The sequence below is a fragment of the Cupressus sempervirens genome, chromosome 10, assembly GCF_028749045.1.
Source record: "Cupressus sempervirens isolate cs-2001-9-10 chromosome 10, ASM2874904v1, whole genome shotgun sequence".
Taxonomy (NCBI): domain Eukaryota; kingdom Viridiplantae; phylum Streptophyta; class Pinopsida; order Cupressales; family Cupressaceae; genus Cupressus; species Cupressus sempervirens.
The window spans coordinates 340,536,780-340,554,973 of NC_143127.1; the positions used below are offsets into that span (position 1 = coordinate 340,536,780).

Below are 18,194 nucleotides of genomic sequence, written 5' to 3' on the forward strand. Positions count from 1 at the left end.
CCTTTATCATTTTGGGTAACTTCAATGCCAAGAAAATATTTCATCAATTATAGATTAGTCATTTCAAATTCCTTTTTCATTGCTGATTTAAACATGTCAACAGATAAATTGCTTATGAAGATCAAATCATCAACATATAAACAAACAGTCAAAATTTGACCTTGTTCATTGATCTTGGTATATAATGTAGGTTCATAGGTGCTTCTCTTGAATTGATTATCCTTCATGTATGAATCTATTCTACTGTACCAGGCTCTTGGAGCTTGCTTCAATCCATAGAGCATCTTCTTCAACTTATAAACTTTGTCTTCATGTCCTCTTATTTCATATCCTAGTGGTTGTTGCACATAGAATTCTTCCAAATATCCATTTGAAAATGTCGATTTGACATCCATTTGGTGAACCATCCATTTGTTCGGATCTATAGTAGCTAATACTATTCTGACAGTATCAAGTCTTGCTACAGGTGCAAATGTCTCATTATAGTCAACCCCATATTTTTGTGAAAATCCCTTAGCGACTAACCTTTTCTTATATTTGTCTACGTCTCCATTAGCTCTAAACTTAGTCTTAGAAGCCCATTTTACACCAATGCAATCTTTGTTCTTAGGTAGATCAATTATTTTCCATGTATCATTTCTATCAATTGATTCAATTTCATCATTCATTGCATTAATCCAATGTCTTTCCTTAATTGCATCTTCAAAATATATAGGATCTTGAGCAAATAATGAAAATTTTGATTGCAAATCTACTTTACTTCCTTGATCACAAATCTCACTCAAGCTTCTAATTTTCTTGCTTTTAACCCTTGATCTCAATTGTGCAAGTATAGGATTTGAACCATTACTTACTTATGAATTTGAAGATTCTCCATGTTCAACTTTATTTTCTAAGTGATCTCCTTGTGGACTTCATGGTGGAGTTCCTTCTTGGTCACTTGGTTGATCCTCTTGATCTTCATGATCCTTTTTATCCTTCTCACCATATGGTATTGTTGTAGCACCTGTAACTATTTTATCTATATTTCCATCCCAAGATTCATCGTCTTTAAATACAACATCCCTACTCACAATGACTTTTCTAGTGATGGGATTAAATAACCTATATGCCTTAGATTGATCATCATAGCCAATAAAAATGCAGTCCTCACTCTTATCATCTAATTTATTTCTAGTTTCTTTTGGAATAGGTGCATATGCAATACAACCAAATACTTTGAGATGAGAAACATTATGAATCTTACCACTCCATGTTTGTTGTGGAACCAAGTCTCTCACAATCTTTGTTGGACACTTATTCAAAATATAAACAGCACAAGAAATTGCCTCAACTCAATACTCATTAGGAAGATTCTTACCTTTCAACATACTCCTTGCCATCTCCATTATTGTCCTATTCTTCCTCTCTGCAACAACATTTTGTTGTTGTTAGTAAATAGCTTTTTGATTCTGTGATCCCTACAATAATCTAAAAACTCATTTGAATTATACTCTCCTCCTCTATCAAATCTCAACACCTTGATAGGTAAACCACCTTTTTTCTCGAAAAAAGCCTTCAATTCTTTAAATTTTCTAAAAGTTTTAGATTTGTATTTAAGAAATTAAACCCATGTCTTTCTACTAAAGTCATCAATAAATGTTAAAAAATAAATGCTCTCGGCTAATGATGGTGTTTTCATTGGACCACATATATTTGAATGCACAATTTCTAAAAGTACCCTTGCTCTATATGACATCCCTTTTGGAAAACTCTCTCTATGATGGTTGGCCAAAATACAACTTTCACATGGACTTAATGATGCTTCTTTCTTTGCAATAAAGATAATCCTTTCAGAATTACATGACCATACCTCAAGTGCCATATCCATGTCTGATCTTGTCTTGTTACCTTGAAACTTGTTGCAATTTTATCAACCATATTGCTCTTCATCTAAAGTGGAAATATTCTATTATTTGTCATTTCTACCCTTGTAATCACCAAGTTACTAGGAAGCATATCAAATATAGTGCACATATTTTTCTCAAAAATAACTCTAACCTTTTTGACTAAGTTGCCCCACACTTATAAGATTATGTTTCAAACTAGGTACAAAGTCTACATTAGAAATAGATTTCTTACCAGGCTTTGTTATGACATTGATTGTACCTTTTCCACTTACTTCCACTATCTCATTGTTTTCCAACTTCACTTCTGATTTAATTGATCTATCCAAGCTTTCAAAATAATCTTTGTTTCATATCATATGATTGCTACAGCCACTATCTAGAAACCAAAAATCATTTGAACTCTCTTGGGCTACATTGCAAGTAATGAGCGACATCTCAGAACTACTTTCAGAAAAAATTGCATTTTGCTTACTCATATCAGCTTGTTTCTTTCTACACTCATTTACAAAATGTCCAAACTTCTTGCAGTAATAACATTGAACATTTTTTTTATCACACCTTCATGATGTCTGATTATTACTACATCCCCTTGAGTTGAAGTATTGATTTCTTCTTCCTCCTAGATCTAGACTCTTTCCTTCTTCCTTTTGAAAATTATATCTACCTCTTCCTCTTCCTATAAATCAAGAATTTTCTCTTCCTCTAACTCTACCAAATGTCATTTGTGTTTTGAATGCATTCTTTGATGAATTACCATTACACTTATTCAACCTTTCTTTGTGATTATACAAGGATCCAAACACCTCATCTATAGATAATGTTGTTAAATTCTTGCATTCTTCAATTGCAACCACAATATTATCATATTTAGGAGGCAAACTTCTTAAAATATTCTCTACAACTTTCTGGTCAAAAAGCTCATCACCATTCATCCTTGATTAACCACATCCATAACACAATTTGAAAATTGCTCTATAGAGTCAAAATCCTTCATTTGTAAATTCTCAAATTCTCTTTTAAGTGCTTGCAATTTGACAATCTTTATATTACTTGTACGTTGATATGCAGTCTCAAGAATGTACCAAGCTTGCTTGGCTATAACAGCTAGCTTAATTTTTCCAAGAACCAAGTTATCCGGAGCTTGTGCAATAATCTGCAAAGCTTTTTTACTCTTTTGTCTATTCTCATCAAATTTTTTCTTTTGATTAGCATTTAAAGTAGACTCATCTACAGGTTTAGCATAACCATTTAAGATTATATCTAATAATACATAGGAATCAAATATATGCTTCATTCTAAAAGCCCCATCATCATAATTCTTTCTAGAAAACATTGAAGTTGAACCCTAAAAACTCCCTGAAGCCATGCATGATAGAAACTTATAAACAAAATTCACAAGTATAACAAACCCTAAATAGGGTAATAAGAAACTTACTCATCTCACAATAACTTTCTATCCCCTTTCTCTACTGCAATCCTCCTTATGCACGATCCTTCAAACTCCTCTTCTTAACCTTGCTCTAATACCAATCTTATGGATGGGCAGAGGCATGGGAAAATACAAAACACCAAACACAATGTGTTGCAACACAATAAAAATATATTATATTTCATTCACGGTGATTTCAAATGAATACATAGTGTCTTTTTATAGGCAAGTGTACAATATTCTAGAGAAATCTAGCATTAGCCAACAAGAAAAAATATCTACATATTTCTAGAAAATACTACAACTGACTCAAACTTCTAGAAAATACTTTAGCCAACATACCCTAAACCTAAACCTAATAATCTAAAAACATTTAATGATGAATGATTAATTCTTAATAGAAATTAATATTTGTAACAAAAATAACGTTTATATTGTAAAGTGCAGTAAATACACATACTTTCAACAATGATTTGATCTGTGCAAATATTTAGAAAGGCTACTATGTTAGGAATTCTTTTTTTGTTTTGTTTTGGGTAGAGTGCATATGCACTTTCATATAAGGATATCTATCTAGAACTATGCATTCTTCCATGAATTAACAAGAGACATAATGCATCATAGTTCCTACCAAAATGCCAAGAAATTAATAATTGAGAGTGGTTAAGAAGTTAAACACTTAAGTTATTGTTGTAAATGCATTGAAACAATTCTCTTATACCATCATTTTATTTTGTATGTCAAATATATGACAACCATCGAGAAAACAAGAATTCTTCCTTCTTAAAATTTGTTCTATGATTATATCATATATTTTAAATTCTTATTAATCAGACAACGAGCAATATTTAGAATTGATTTTATTAGTTTTTATTTAATAATAAATTTAATATTGCAAATATTTAGATTAAAATGATATAATTATAAACAATTATTACTATAAGCATAACAAATTAAATTGAATATTATTTTCCAAAACTTATTGTTTATAAAATATAATATATAATAATAAAAATATATATTTAAAAAATTGAAATCTAAATAGATTGAAATAAGTAAATTTGTGTAACTTATAAAACTAGCTTATATATATATATATATATATATATATATATATAAAAGCTAAGCCAAGAGATATCCTTCTCTAGGTGCCTATTTTCATAATCCCATAATTTTCATCACCGCATATTTATGTGAGTCTAAGAGATGTGAGGAAATGATTCGAGACTCTTGATCTACCTCATTTTTATTTCCATTTCCTCTATGCAATTTTCACAATTTTAATTATAATTATATTTAGTCTACTTCTATTTTATTTTTCTGACATATAAATGAACGTCAATTTTTTTTCAAAATGGAAAATGTTTACATTGAAGATTGTTGCCACTATAGAAAGCCTCTCAACTTAATAAAAAACACTATATTAGCAAAATTGTTTTATATATGTTTATTATGTTACTATCATTGTTAAGGAATTATTATATGTAGTATATTCTACATAGTAGATGATGCTTGTACACATGTAATAAATCAAGCTTGTGTCTCATCTCAGTTGTCACATACCTATTAATAATATTGTCACAAAGTGTGACAAGTGGTGCATGAAAATTATTTAAGTATTCAACAGACCATGCGGATAGCATGATTGTGAACGCATTAATAGGCATGATATAGGCCATTTTGAATAGAGCCCAGCTTACAGTGAAAGTATAACGAAGCGGATGTGCAATGTTTTTCTAAACTGTTGGATTAATTCACTATGCAGTTGTGTTTGTCGTGATTTACCAAATATTGCCCTCATTTCTCAATTGCTTTTCCTTTACTCGATCTTTCTCTCTCACTTTTCCTTTACTTGGCCTTAGACATAAGTATAGTAAAATGTTCCAGTGCATTACATATTTATGTTTCTAAAATTTGATATGTCCAAAGAGTAGCACTGTTGACACAACTTCTCCACTAACTTGACAGGTAGTGAGAATGGCTTTCTTCCTTGATAGCATGTTGCTTCGTAATTTGATGGGACTTCGCATATCATTAGAATAACATCAGGGGGAAGCCAAATATGTAGAGAAAGTGAAACAACCCATTTCTCAAACTTTTACATATGGTCTCACCTCTGTCTCCATAATTGTGTTGTTAATTTTTGTCTTATTAATTGTTTGGAGTATGTAGCTGCCAGAGATAACTCTTGCCTGAACTGTCATGCCCAAAATGTAAGGGCAAAAACACACACAACAATTTTTTTTAATTTGAATCCAAAGTCTAATCTAAAGTTTTAGAATAACGTTTAAGAATTATCCTCTAATAATAATAACGTTAATTACCTAACTAAAATTGAATGAATGAAATCTAAACTAAAACATATTATGACAATAATATTTAAAACGTACTTAATTACTTTCCTTACCAATGAGCACTAGAGTTGCGCTAATTAAACCTTTACTAACCACTTAATTTTAAACCTAAATTTATTAGAAATAAAACATTTCTAAAGGTAATACAATATACTTAATATAACTACGATTAGATAATAAAATTAAACAGGCTTTCATAACTTACCAATCTTAACATTTTAATTGACAATTAACTCCAACATACCTATACAATCTAGTGAATTCAATAATCTATAAGTTAAATCTAACTCTATTAAAAAAAACTATTACAAAATTTAAGTTTGACATTAATAGGGTTCATATAAAAAAAATTAATCTAACAAAGCTCACCATAGTATTTAACTAATTAATAAAACATTAGAATTATTCTAATTAAGGTATTATAATTTCCAAGTTAAAACTTTTAAAATAAACTCATTTAATATTAACATCATTTCTTAACAAATAATACATTACCTCCTAATGCCATCAAATTTACTAATCTAGTTCATCGATTAATGCGATACTTAATTTAAAATATAAACAATCTATAATTTATCTAAACATCTAATACCCTAGCATAGAATACTACTGATCAAAATAATAATAACCACTAATCCACATTTAAAATTAACATAAATCTCAAACTAACTAAACATAAATATTAACTAGAACGAACCTTGACTACTAAAATAAATTAACTTAAAAAATTTTAAATTAACATAATTTAGTACTAATCTAAGGATATATCAAAACCATATTCAATTATAATTATAATAATACTAATCTAACTAAACTTAATTTTAAAACAAACTTAATACTAATATAATTCTAAACTCTCTATAGACATATTAACCCAACAAGTTAAATCAAATCCTATATTATCAATTAAAAACATAACTTTATTAATACTATATCATTAAACCACCCTAATCTAAAAACTAAACTTAAGTTAAAGAAAACTTAACATGATACACTAACAACAAATGATAACTAATCATTCAAACTTAAATCTAAATTAACTTAAGTTTAACTACAAACTAATGATTACCATTAACTGCACCACCACTAACTATATTACTAACCCACACCCACACAAGACTTAACCTAAACTATACCCCACCTACCTTACACGTTGCCCAAACACCAACGCACTGGCCAAGGTCTGTCAGCGCTGACAGACCTGCCTCCACTATCCCTTGCGTGAGTGAAGGGCAATGCTTAAAAAAAATGCATGGGGATGGAACAAGTTGCTAGTGGGTTGGTGGGTAAAGATTAGATAGTTTAATCAATTTTCAACCAAGCCTTCATCATCCCCTACACACGCAGCCCAAGAATGATATGAGTGCAAGGTACGTTGGTTATGAATAAGGATTGGAAGTTTAAGAGTAACCCAAGAGTCTCTTAATTCAATATTGTAGAGACATGTGATAAGGGTGTTGACATAGAATATTCACCATAGGATTTATTAATTGTTTTTATATTGCTTGCCCCTTTTTTTGTTTAACTCACACTCCAACTCCCAATCAATACAAACTGACGCCTAGGAAGATGTAGTTATGAGAGAGAGGAGAGTAGAGTAATGAGATAGGATATCCTTAGGGTAGTTATTACTAAATTTTTATATTTGAGGTAGGATATATATCATATCCAATCTATTTAAGGTTTGAAATTTAAGTTATTGCATTTGTAAAAAAAAAAAAAAATTAATAAGGAGTATCCAAGAGAATATTCGTTGTGACTGTGACAAGGGGGTGGAAAATAAAAACTTTTCCCATATATTTTCCAAAGAGGGTTTATTTGATCTAGAGATGCACATTTTTAATTGTGAGTCCAATTGACTAAGTGATGACATAATTTTTTTTTTTCCTTGATATATATTTATCTTTATCTCAATAGTGCATTCTAATCTAATGACAACATGGATTTCTTTAACTAGTATCATGCTCCAAGGTTATGTATAGGGTTATATTTGTGTCTTACATCTTATAATTTATGATTTATTTGTTCATTATATCACAAGGTGAATCTTCCTTTCTTTCTGAATTCAAGGAATACATGATCTCTAGTTCAATTGATTATATTCAAATGAAACTTAGCAATCAAGGTGTTAACTTTGTGATTGCAAAGTAGGATTTTTAATTCATCTAAATACTTAACCATATATTTATAACTTCAACATATCAATTTGCATTTTAATAACATAATTGGAAACTTGGAAATTTATAATTTAGTGTCATTATCTATTAATCTATTTACTCTCAACATATGCCACATTTGAAATCACATGAGAGCCATACAAGGAGGGTTTCATAATATTTTCTTTCCTCTATTATTCATCCTGGTTCAAGGCTCCATCGGGAAAGAACCAGTAAGAAAACCTGATGTCTTTGCCGCTACATCAAATTCAATTACAACTTACATAATATTACAATTCATTAAGTTTTCTTCAAGGCATTCACAAGAGAACTTTTATCCAATGTCTTCATTGCATCAAGGGAAAACATGGAAAAGACAAGAACCAACATGGAGGTAAACAACACAAGAAGATAAGAAAATTAAACATGCATTCCCACCCGGTTGCACAATAGGTCCAACAATGAACCAATATAGGGGAAAGGTGGATTTTCTCAATAGGAGAAGTCAATCACCATACCATCACACAGCCCTTTTGGGGCTAAACTTCAAGAACTTCCATTCTTTTACAAGGCCCTTTTGAGGCTATATCCACAAGGATTTTCTTTCTTTTCCACATTCAAGAATTCTTAATAACAACAAGGTATGAGATGACAAGTAGGGTCTCATACACCCTACCCTTTTTCCCTCCTCTCACCATGAGAGGAGACTCTACACTATTGAGGTCCAACTAAGGCCCTTTCCCCAAACATGGCCACTTCTTCCCTATCTAAGGGTGAGTGTTGCCAAAAACATCCCCATGAAAACCTCTCAAAAACAATCAAAACATCAAGAAGGCATATGAATAACATCAAAAGAAAACAAGGTAAAATCCCTCCCAAACCACCCCCAACACACAAGCAAGAAATGCATAACTACACAATGTCTCCAACATGATTCAAGCAAGATTCAAAACAAGAACACACATAAAGAACCATTCAAGGAGTGAAGAACTCCTACCTTCATAGAAGAGTTATGGCAATGGTGGTTTGAGAAGAGCTTCCCTTTCTTCCTTCAATCTTCGAGACTTCCTCCAAAACTAGAGGATTGGGTGACAAAAACCAAAACTACCCCCAAAATGCCTCTAAGTATGGTCCTTAACTCCACTAGGCTTCAAGTAACTCAAGATGGAGGTTTGGTTTCACTAACACAAGTAAAGACCAACCCATTTTCGAAGTCAACCTAAAATAGGGTTTTTGAGTGACCCTAAGAGTCAATCTAGGAGGCTAAAGGGTTGGAAAGTACCCCCACACATACCCTTACCCATAGGGGTACTTAAATTTAATGTTTCTAAGCCTTTAAAGACTTATTAGGAACAATTAAAAGTTAGGAGAATAGTAAGATCAAATTATAACCTTTAAAGAATTACAATACAAGGTTAGCACAAAATTAACAAGTAATTTAGCTCCGCTTTTCCGTTGAGTCGTCTTGGCTAATTTTCCTGCACACATCAATAGGTCCAAAAACCACATGCACAATGTGAATTATATATCGGAGGAATTATATAAATTAAAGCATCCATTTCCTAATAAATAGTTGTTTTTTCTAATTCCACTCATATTTCTAACCCTTCGACTTGCATAACCAAAAGTGTTAGTGTTGCATACATTTTCTTCATCATAATACATATTTATAAGCATTAAATGACAAAATCAAATAACTGAACTAAAGCATCACACATCGTGGAATAGCATAAAAATGTTCAGTGTATCCAATAATGTTCTAACATAACAAAGCATGAGTATCAAAATAATAATGTATCATCGGTGCAAGGATGGGTCGGGGCGAGACCTCACATGAACATGATACCAATTTAGTCACCTGCTCAGAGGAGCACAAAAAAATTTTAATTCGACCTAAAAGATCTCATGATTCATGTGTGGCCTCTTTATTAGACTTCTCACAATGAATTTATTTTAATAGTGTAGGTAATTTTTCTGTATTGAATGGGACTATGTGTTGGCATGCATAATTTCTACACTGCCGACCCTCAAGAACCCACCTTCATAGTGGTATTAGAGCATAGGAAAATTGTGGAATTAGATCATAGGAAAATTTTGGAGTCATAGCACAGACAGATTGTGGAGTTACAGATTGTGGAGTTAGAACACAAGTTGATTTTGGAGTCACAGTCAAAGTAGATTGTGGAGCTTAAAAAAGGATTGTGGCTGCAAGAAAGACATATGAGATCAATCCAATAGTAAGGTCTTGCATTTTTGAAGTTGAGGCATGAGTGTGTGCTTATGAGCTGGATTTTATTTCAAGTGATCAGTTTTGTAAGAAGTTGGAGATCAATATTTTTTTAAGATAATCTTATTGATTTTGCTGCGATTCTAGTATTTTAAAAGATGTTACTATTTTTTAAAGTATGGCATCAAGTATGAATCAGTTTATGACTCTAATATTTTCTAGCAAGAATTATGATTATTGGGCATTTAGAATGAAAACAATATTTCATTCCCAAGAGTTAGTAGAGATTGTAGTGAATGGATTTTTAGAGCCATTGGATGAATCATTATTAACTGTAGATCAAAAGAATGAACTCAAGGAAAATAGGAAGATAGAGATAAAGGCTTTTCAAATTATTCAACAATGTTTGGATGACACTATTCTTGCAAGAATTAATAGATCTACAACAGCCAAGCAAGCATGGGAGATCCTTGAAACAACATATCAAGGCATAAGCAAGGTAAAAGTATCTAAATTGATGTCGTTAAGAAGAGATTTTGAAAACCTTCAAATGAAAGATACTGAATTAGTAGAGCAATTTTCAATTTGAGATATGAATGTTGTTAATCAAATAAGATTGAATGGTTATGAGCTAAAAGATCAAAAAATTGTAGAAAAGATCTTAAGAAGCTTGCCTATTAAATTTCATAATATTGTTGTGGCAATTGAGGAATCTAAGAATTTGTCAACTTTATCTATAGATGAGTTGTTTGGGTCATTACAAAACCATGAATACAAGTTGAACAGGTGTGATAATACTTCACTCGAGCATGCATTCAAAACAGAGGAAGAGGAAATCTAGGATTCAGAGGACCAGGAAGAGGACAAAATAATTATCAAAGAGAGGAAAGGAGTTTTGATCAAGGAGTAAGGAGAAATCAAAGTTTAAGCTCAAAGGGGTGCAATAACAATCAAGCATCAGAAAGGTATGATAAATCAAACATCCAATGTTATTATTGCAAGAGGTTTGGTCACTTGGCAAATGAATGTTGGAAGAAGCAAACAAATGTAGGCAAACAAAATGCTAATTTTTCTGAAAGTAGTCCAAGGACATTGTTCATTACATGTCATGTAGCTCAAGAGAACAAGTGATATTTGGTTTCTAGACAGTGGTTGTAGCAATCATATGACAAGAAATAGAGATATATTTGAAATCTTGGATACCTCAGTAAAGTCAAAAGTAAAATTGGGCAATGATAACATAGTGGAAGTAAGCGAAAAAGGTACAATTGTTGTGATGACAAATCTTGGTAAAAAATCTATTCCTGACATGTATTTTGTACCTAATTTAATGAATAATCTTATAAGTCTAGGACAACATACACAAAAAAGTTATAAAGTTATTTTTGAAAATAACATCTACACTATATTTGATATTTCTCCTAGTACCATGGTCATTGCAAGGGTTGAAATGATAGACAATAGAATGTTTCCACTTCACATGAAAAGTGCAGTGATGGACAAGGATGGAGTGAGTTTCAAGGCAATATGTCAAGATCAATCATGGATATGGCATTTGAGGTATGGTCATCTAAATTTCGAGGGATTGAGTTTATTGCAAAGAAAGGAAATGGTAAGAGGCTTACCCACCATTGAAGCACCATTTACTTCATGTGAAAGTTGCATCTTAGCTAAGCAACATAGGGAAAGTTTTCCAAAAGAAATGTCATATAAAGCTTGGGCACCTTTAGAAATTGTGCATACTGATATATGTGGTCCTATGCAAGTGCCATCATTGGGGGGGGGGGGCATTTATTTTCTAACATTCATTGATGACTTTAGTAGGAAGACATGGGTTTATTTTCTTAAATATAAATCTAAAACATTTAGCAAGTTTAAGGAGTTCAAGGCATTTGTTGAGAAACAAAGTGGTCTATCCATTAAGGTATTAAGGTTAGATAGAGGGGGAGAATACATGTCAAATGAGTTTTGGATTATTGCACGCATCATGGAATAAAAAAAGCAGTTCACTACAAGTTATACACCTTAGCAGAATGGTGTTGCCGAAAGAAAGAATTCAACAATAATGGAGATGGCAAGAAGCATGTTGGAAGGTAAGAATCTACCAAATGAATATTAGCCTGAAGTAGTAGCTTGTGTTATTTATATCTCGAATAGGAGCCCAACAAGGATTGTAAGAGACAAGATTCCACAAGAAGCATAGAGTGGTAAGCATCATTGTGTTTCCGATTTTAGAGTATTTGGTTGTATTGCATATGCACATGTTCCCAAAGAAACAAGGAGTAAATTAGATTATAAGAGTGAAAATGTATTTTTATTGGTTATGATGAACAATCTAAAGCATATAAGTTGTTTAATCCTATAACTAGAAAAGTCATTATAAGTAGAGATGTTGTGTTCAAAGAGGAAGAATCTTGGGATGGCAATATGGACAAGATAGTTATAGGCACAACTCCAATACTATATGATGACCAAGAAGGAAAAGACCAAGAGAATCAAGTAGATCAAACAAATGAGAAAGGGGGAACTCCTTCAAGAAGTACACATGGAGATAACACACAAATAGAAGATGAGCAAGGAGAATCTTCAAGTTCGCAAGTGATGACTCTAATCTTACACTTGCATCTTTGAGATCAAGGATTAAGAATAATAAAACTAAAATTTTGCAAGAGATTTATGAACAAGGGGACAGAATAGATTTACAATCAAATTTTACTTTATTTGCTCAAGATACTATATATTTTGAAGATGAAATTAAGGAAAAACAATGGATTAATGCAATGAATGAAGAAATGGAATCTATTGATAAAAATGATTCATGGAAACTAGTTGATTTGCCTAAGAATAAAGAATGCATAAGTGTAAAATGAGTTTATAAAACTAAGTATAAGAAATATGGAGAAGTTGATAAATATAAGGCAAGATTAGTAGCTAAAGGGTTTGCAAAAGAATATGGAGTTGATTATAATGAAACTTTTGTACCCGTAGCTAGACTAGATACTATTACAATGGTACTTTCTATTGCAGCTCAAAACAAATGGATGGTTTATCAAATGGATGTAAAATCAACTTTTTTAAATGGGTATTTGGGAGAAGAAGTTTATGTGCAACAACCACCAGGTTATGAAATCAAAGGACATGAACACAAGGTTTATAGGTTGAAGAAGGCACTCTATGGGTTGAAACAAGCACCAAGGGCATGGTATAGTATGGATTAAGTATGGATTTAATAGAAACACTAGTGAGCCAACACTATACACGAAAGTCAAAAAGGAAGGGAAATTTTTGATTGTTTGCTTGTATGTTGATGATTTGATCTTTACTGGTAATCTTTCCATTGATATGTTCAAATCAGCAATGAAGAAAGAATTTGAAATGATAGATTTGGGTTTGATGAAATAATTTCTTGGTATTCAAGTAACATAAAATGACAAGGGAATTTTCATTTGTCTAAATAAATATGCACAAGATGTTCTGAGACGGTTTAGAATGGTAAATTGTAGTCCAATCTCTACACCTATGACAATGGGCACAAAATTAAGTAGAGAAGACAATGAAAATGAATTTGATTCTACTCAATTCAGAAAGTTGGTTGGCAGTTTGATGTCTCTCACAACAACTAGGCCTAATATTATGTATGTAGTGAGTGTAATTTCTAGATTTATGGATTCACCTAAGAACTCAAATTGGCAAGCAAGAAAGAGAATATTGAGATACATTGTAGAGACTGTAAATTATGGCATAATGTATTCTTCTTCAGATGATTTTCAGCTAGTTGGGTATACTAACAGTGATTTTGCAGAAAGTATTGATGATAGAAAGAGCACATTTGGACATGCATTTCCTCTTGGAATAGGTATTGTGGCATGGGCATCAAAAAAGCAGCCTATCATGACTATTTCTTCAACTGAAACAAAATATGTAGCCAGTACATCAGCAGCATGTCAAGCGGTATGGATGCGAAGAGTCTTGAAAGATCTAATGCATGAGCAAGATCAATCTACTACAATCTATTGTGATAACAAGTCCACCATCACACTATCAAAGAATCATGTTTTTCACAAGAGGACAAAGCACATTGATACTAGATATCATATTATTCGAGAATTAGTCAATAATGGAGAAATCAACTTGGAGTATTGCAGATCTGAAGATCAATTGGCATATATATTTACAAAGGCATTATCACAAGAATAATTTGAATATTTAAGAGACCAAATGAATATTGTAAACTTTGATGTAATTAATGGTACAAATTAAGGGGGAGTGTTGGCATGCATAATTTCTTTACTGCAGACCATCAACAACCCACCTTCACTATGTGTAGACCAAAATAGGAGGCAATGTGTAGAGGAAACCCGGATTGTAGGGGAGCTAAGGAATAATTGATACAAAATAGATATTATTATTTTGAGACATGGCAAGAGGAAAAGGGAATGATATAGTTCTAGAGTTTGCTATGGAAAACTACTAGGAGGGGTTAAATTCACTCGGTTTCCTCGCTTGAAACAATTTTCCATATCATAGCCTCTTGGATTGTTGTTCTTTGCCGAAGAACCCATCAAAGTAATAATATCAGCATGGATTTACCAATCGTTTAAGGAAAAAAACTAATCTAAAATAAAAAGAGCAATAAAAGGTTTTACAACAAGGATGTGTGACACCTATTAGGAAAACGAAATGTCTAAGCCAGAATTGAAAAAAGGGTTTAAACAACATGAAGTAGACACAACTATTTGCAAAATCGCTTAAGCCAACTTAAAGAAAGATCTTCACGCTATGAAAACTATTTCACAAACTGTTTCACTTAAAAGCACAACCAAAAAACAAGGGCTCTTACAAGGCTATAAAAATTGACAAAATTCCTTACTCAATTTTGCAGGCTAAGTTTACAGGTACCAAAAAAAGCCAGCAATGTTTTGAACGAATATTTCTTAGTAAGAAGGTGCCCAAAGGAGTTATTTAGCAAAAAAAAATTGCAAAAGTAGCTCTAAAAAGATCACCGAACGAAATTTAATGAGCACGCCTGAAACTGAATTCAATGAGCAGACCTGAAACTTGAAACTTTTGGTAAAGGTTTTGTCATATTAAAATGAATGGTGGCAATTTTAATGGTTGAAGTGTAGACCTCTTCGATAATGTAGAAATTTCTAGAATTGTAGCAGGCAGAAATATCGAGATATGTTTTCCCATCTCGAAACTTCCCTTATTTTTTGCAAATAATGATGTTCAAAAATTCATTTATTTGGTTACCATAAATAGTTCTACCCAATGACAAAGTAGAAAAATACAATTATTTTCAATTTTTAAATAAGTGAAAATTCTATAAATGGTTGTAGCCAATCACAAAGTAGAAAAATACAATTATTTTATATTTTTAAATAAATGAAAATTTAAAAAATTTAAAAATAAATTCTTCAATTTTGGTTAGTTCATTAAAATATTGTATTTAATGTGCACTTTAACTAATGCATTAGTTTCCTAGACGGTGGGAGCTAATAAGTTCCCTGTTACCAAAAAAATGCTAAAGCTGGACACCTAGGCAGCTTAAAAGGAAAACTCATGTGTTTGTTTTTCAATCAAACTCTTCCTCCCCCTCGCCGATGCTTTCACTATCTTGTTTAGCTTCATTTTTCCTCTACTCATATGAAATCTTAAAAACCCTATCTGCCTGCAAAAAACCTCAAAATCCCTGAAAGAATTATAGAACACACTAGACTTAAGTCAAAATACTGAAAAATATAAAGTTCCTATGAAATTACACAAAAAATTATAAAAATCATAGAACTTACGGAAAATGCTGAAATATATAAAGATGTGTGAAAATAACTTATAAATATTGTGTGAATTTACACTTTTTTGTGTAGAAATCACAGAGCTTAAGGAAATTACTGAATAATAGAAAGATCTTGTAAGATTAGAAAAAAATATACGGAAATCACAAAAGCCTACACAAAATACAGAAAAATACACAACTTGTAGTATGAACTTGTAAAGAGCTTATGATATTAAGCAGAATTTTATAGAGACTGATTAAATTAAGGGAAATACTGAAAAATAGAAAGAGCTTGTGAAAATAACCTTCGAAGAGTTTGTAAAATTAGAAAAAAATTATAGAAATCACAGAAGCCTACACAAAATACTGAAAAAAACATAGCTTGTAGTATGAACTTGCAAAGAGCTTATGGAATTATAGAGAAAGTAATAAACAGGGACTATTTATGATCCCTAACCTCTAAAATGTAGCTCTACATTTTCAATCTAGGTTAAAACACGCAAAGTCCGTAGTTATGTTTTGTCTCTTTTGATGAAAACATAAACAACATAGAATATAATAGCAGCATAGAAAAAAATTAAGAATAGCAACACCTCAAACAAATTTTTATTCACAAACTGATTGATTACAACCTATGCAATGGCCTCTATATATAGAGAGCCTATGAGATGAGGGCATTAATAGAAGATGTTTCTAGAGGCTAAGATGATAAGGCTATATGACCTAATATCAAGGGCAACATCCATATCTATTAGCAACATAATAGAAAATGTGTGACAGACTGACAATTCAGTTATAACAGCCTGGGTGTAGTTGTTGACTATGTCTAACATCCTCCCTTAATTTCTACCACTAATGATAATGAGTGGGAGAAATTACAATAAAAAATATAGATAGGATAGGTCCCGACATTGAGCCTTGTTAGGTACCTTTTTACAACATAATAAGAGAGAGGGAAACATTATATGACTATCCCCCCTTAATGTTCACCTCAATCATGCCTAACATGCCTCGTAGTTTCAAAAATTTGGCCTCAAGCATACTCTTAGTAAATATATCTGCTATTTGGTTTTCACTTGGACAAAATTGGAGATTAACAAAATTTTCTTGAACAAGATCCCGAATATAGTGAACATCAATCTCAATGCATTTTTTTTTAGCATGAAAAACAAGATTATTTGCAATTTGGATAGCACTTTGATTATCACAATACAAAGGAGTAGCTGAACTTAATGCAAAACCAAGCTCAAATAAAAGGTTGTGAATCCAAACTGCTTCTTTTTCAGCTTCTTTTGTTGCTCTATATTCTGCTTCACATGAGGACAATGATGTAGTAGTTTGTGTTTTGCTACTCCATGTAATTGGACCTAACCCAAGCTGAAAAATATAACCACCAGTAGATTTCTTATCATCTATATCACCTCCCTAGTCTGAATCTGTAAAACCAATCAAAGAAACTAAGCACTTGTAACTATAATGAATGCCATAGTAAATGGTGCCATGAATGTATCGTAAAATTCTTTTGGCAGCCAACCAATGAGTTTCTTTTGGTTCTTGCATAAATATAGATACCAAATTGACTGCAAAACAAATGTTTGGTCTAGACTATGTTAGATAAACCAAGCTACCAACAAGCTGTCTATATAAATTAGCATCCACCTTCTTGGAAATACATTCTTTAGTAACCTTAATTCCAAATTGAAAAGGAGTAGGGGCTAGCTTACATTCAAGCATGTTAAATTTTTCTAAAAGATCCAAAGCATATTTTGCTTGAGAGATAAATAACCCATCATTAAGTCTACTAATTTGCAAGCCAAGAAAATAATTCAGTTCACCCAAATCACTCATATGAAATGCCCCTTTAAGATTTGATTTCAAATCATTAATTAACCATATATTTGGTCCAACTATGAGTAAATCATCCACATAAACTGCAACAAGAATAATTTCATTTTACACTCTCTTCACATAAAGATTTGGATCTGATTTGCATTTTTGAAACCCATGAAGCTGAAAATACCTATCAATCTTCTCATTCCATGCTCTTGGTGCTTGTTTAAGCCCATAAAGTGACTTCTTTAATCTGCAAACAAGATTAGGATGTTGCTGATCTACAAAACCTGGCGGTTGATCCATATATATTTCCTCATATAAATCTCCATTTAAGAAAGCATTCTTTACATCCATTTGATGAATATGCCACCCAAAACTTGCGGCCAAAGAAAGAATAATTCTAACTATATTCATTTTAATGACAAGAGCAAAAGTTTCTTCACAATCAACACCCTCTTTTTGATTAAATCTCTTAGCAACCAATCTAGCTTTAAATTTTTCTATAGCACCATCTGATTTAAATTTTGTTT

The 18,194-nt window shown here is 31.7% G+C and overlaps 1 protein-coding gene across 7 annotated transcripts in view; it reads right to left on the reverse strand.

Annotated features, from left to right (window-relative positions):
- Positions 1–7,998: 7,998 nt before the first annotated feature.
- LOC149533980 (uncharacterized) overlaps positions 7,999–18,194 on the reverse strand; it is a 48,095-nt gene continuing 37,899 nt past the window's right edge. For 2 of the 7 annotated variants that reach the window (XM_089803685.1, XM_089803686.1), the window contains exon 5: positions 7,999–9,306. In XM_089803685.1, coding sequence (XP_089659811.1) covers positions 9,209–9,306 — 98 coding nt within the window. In that variant the 3' untranslated portion in view covers positions 7,999–9,208. Of the gene's footprint in view, positions 9,307–15,403; positions 15,748–16,408; positions 17,268–18,194 lie in introns of those variants that run through there. The other 5 variants (XM_089803687.1, XM_089803688.1, XM_089803689.1 and 2 more) reach the window with 3 other exon arrangements.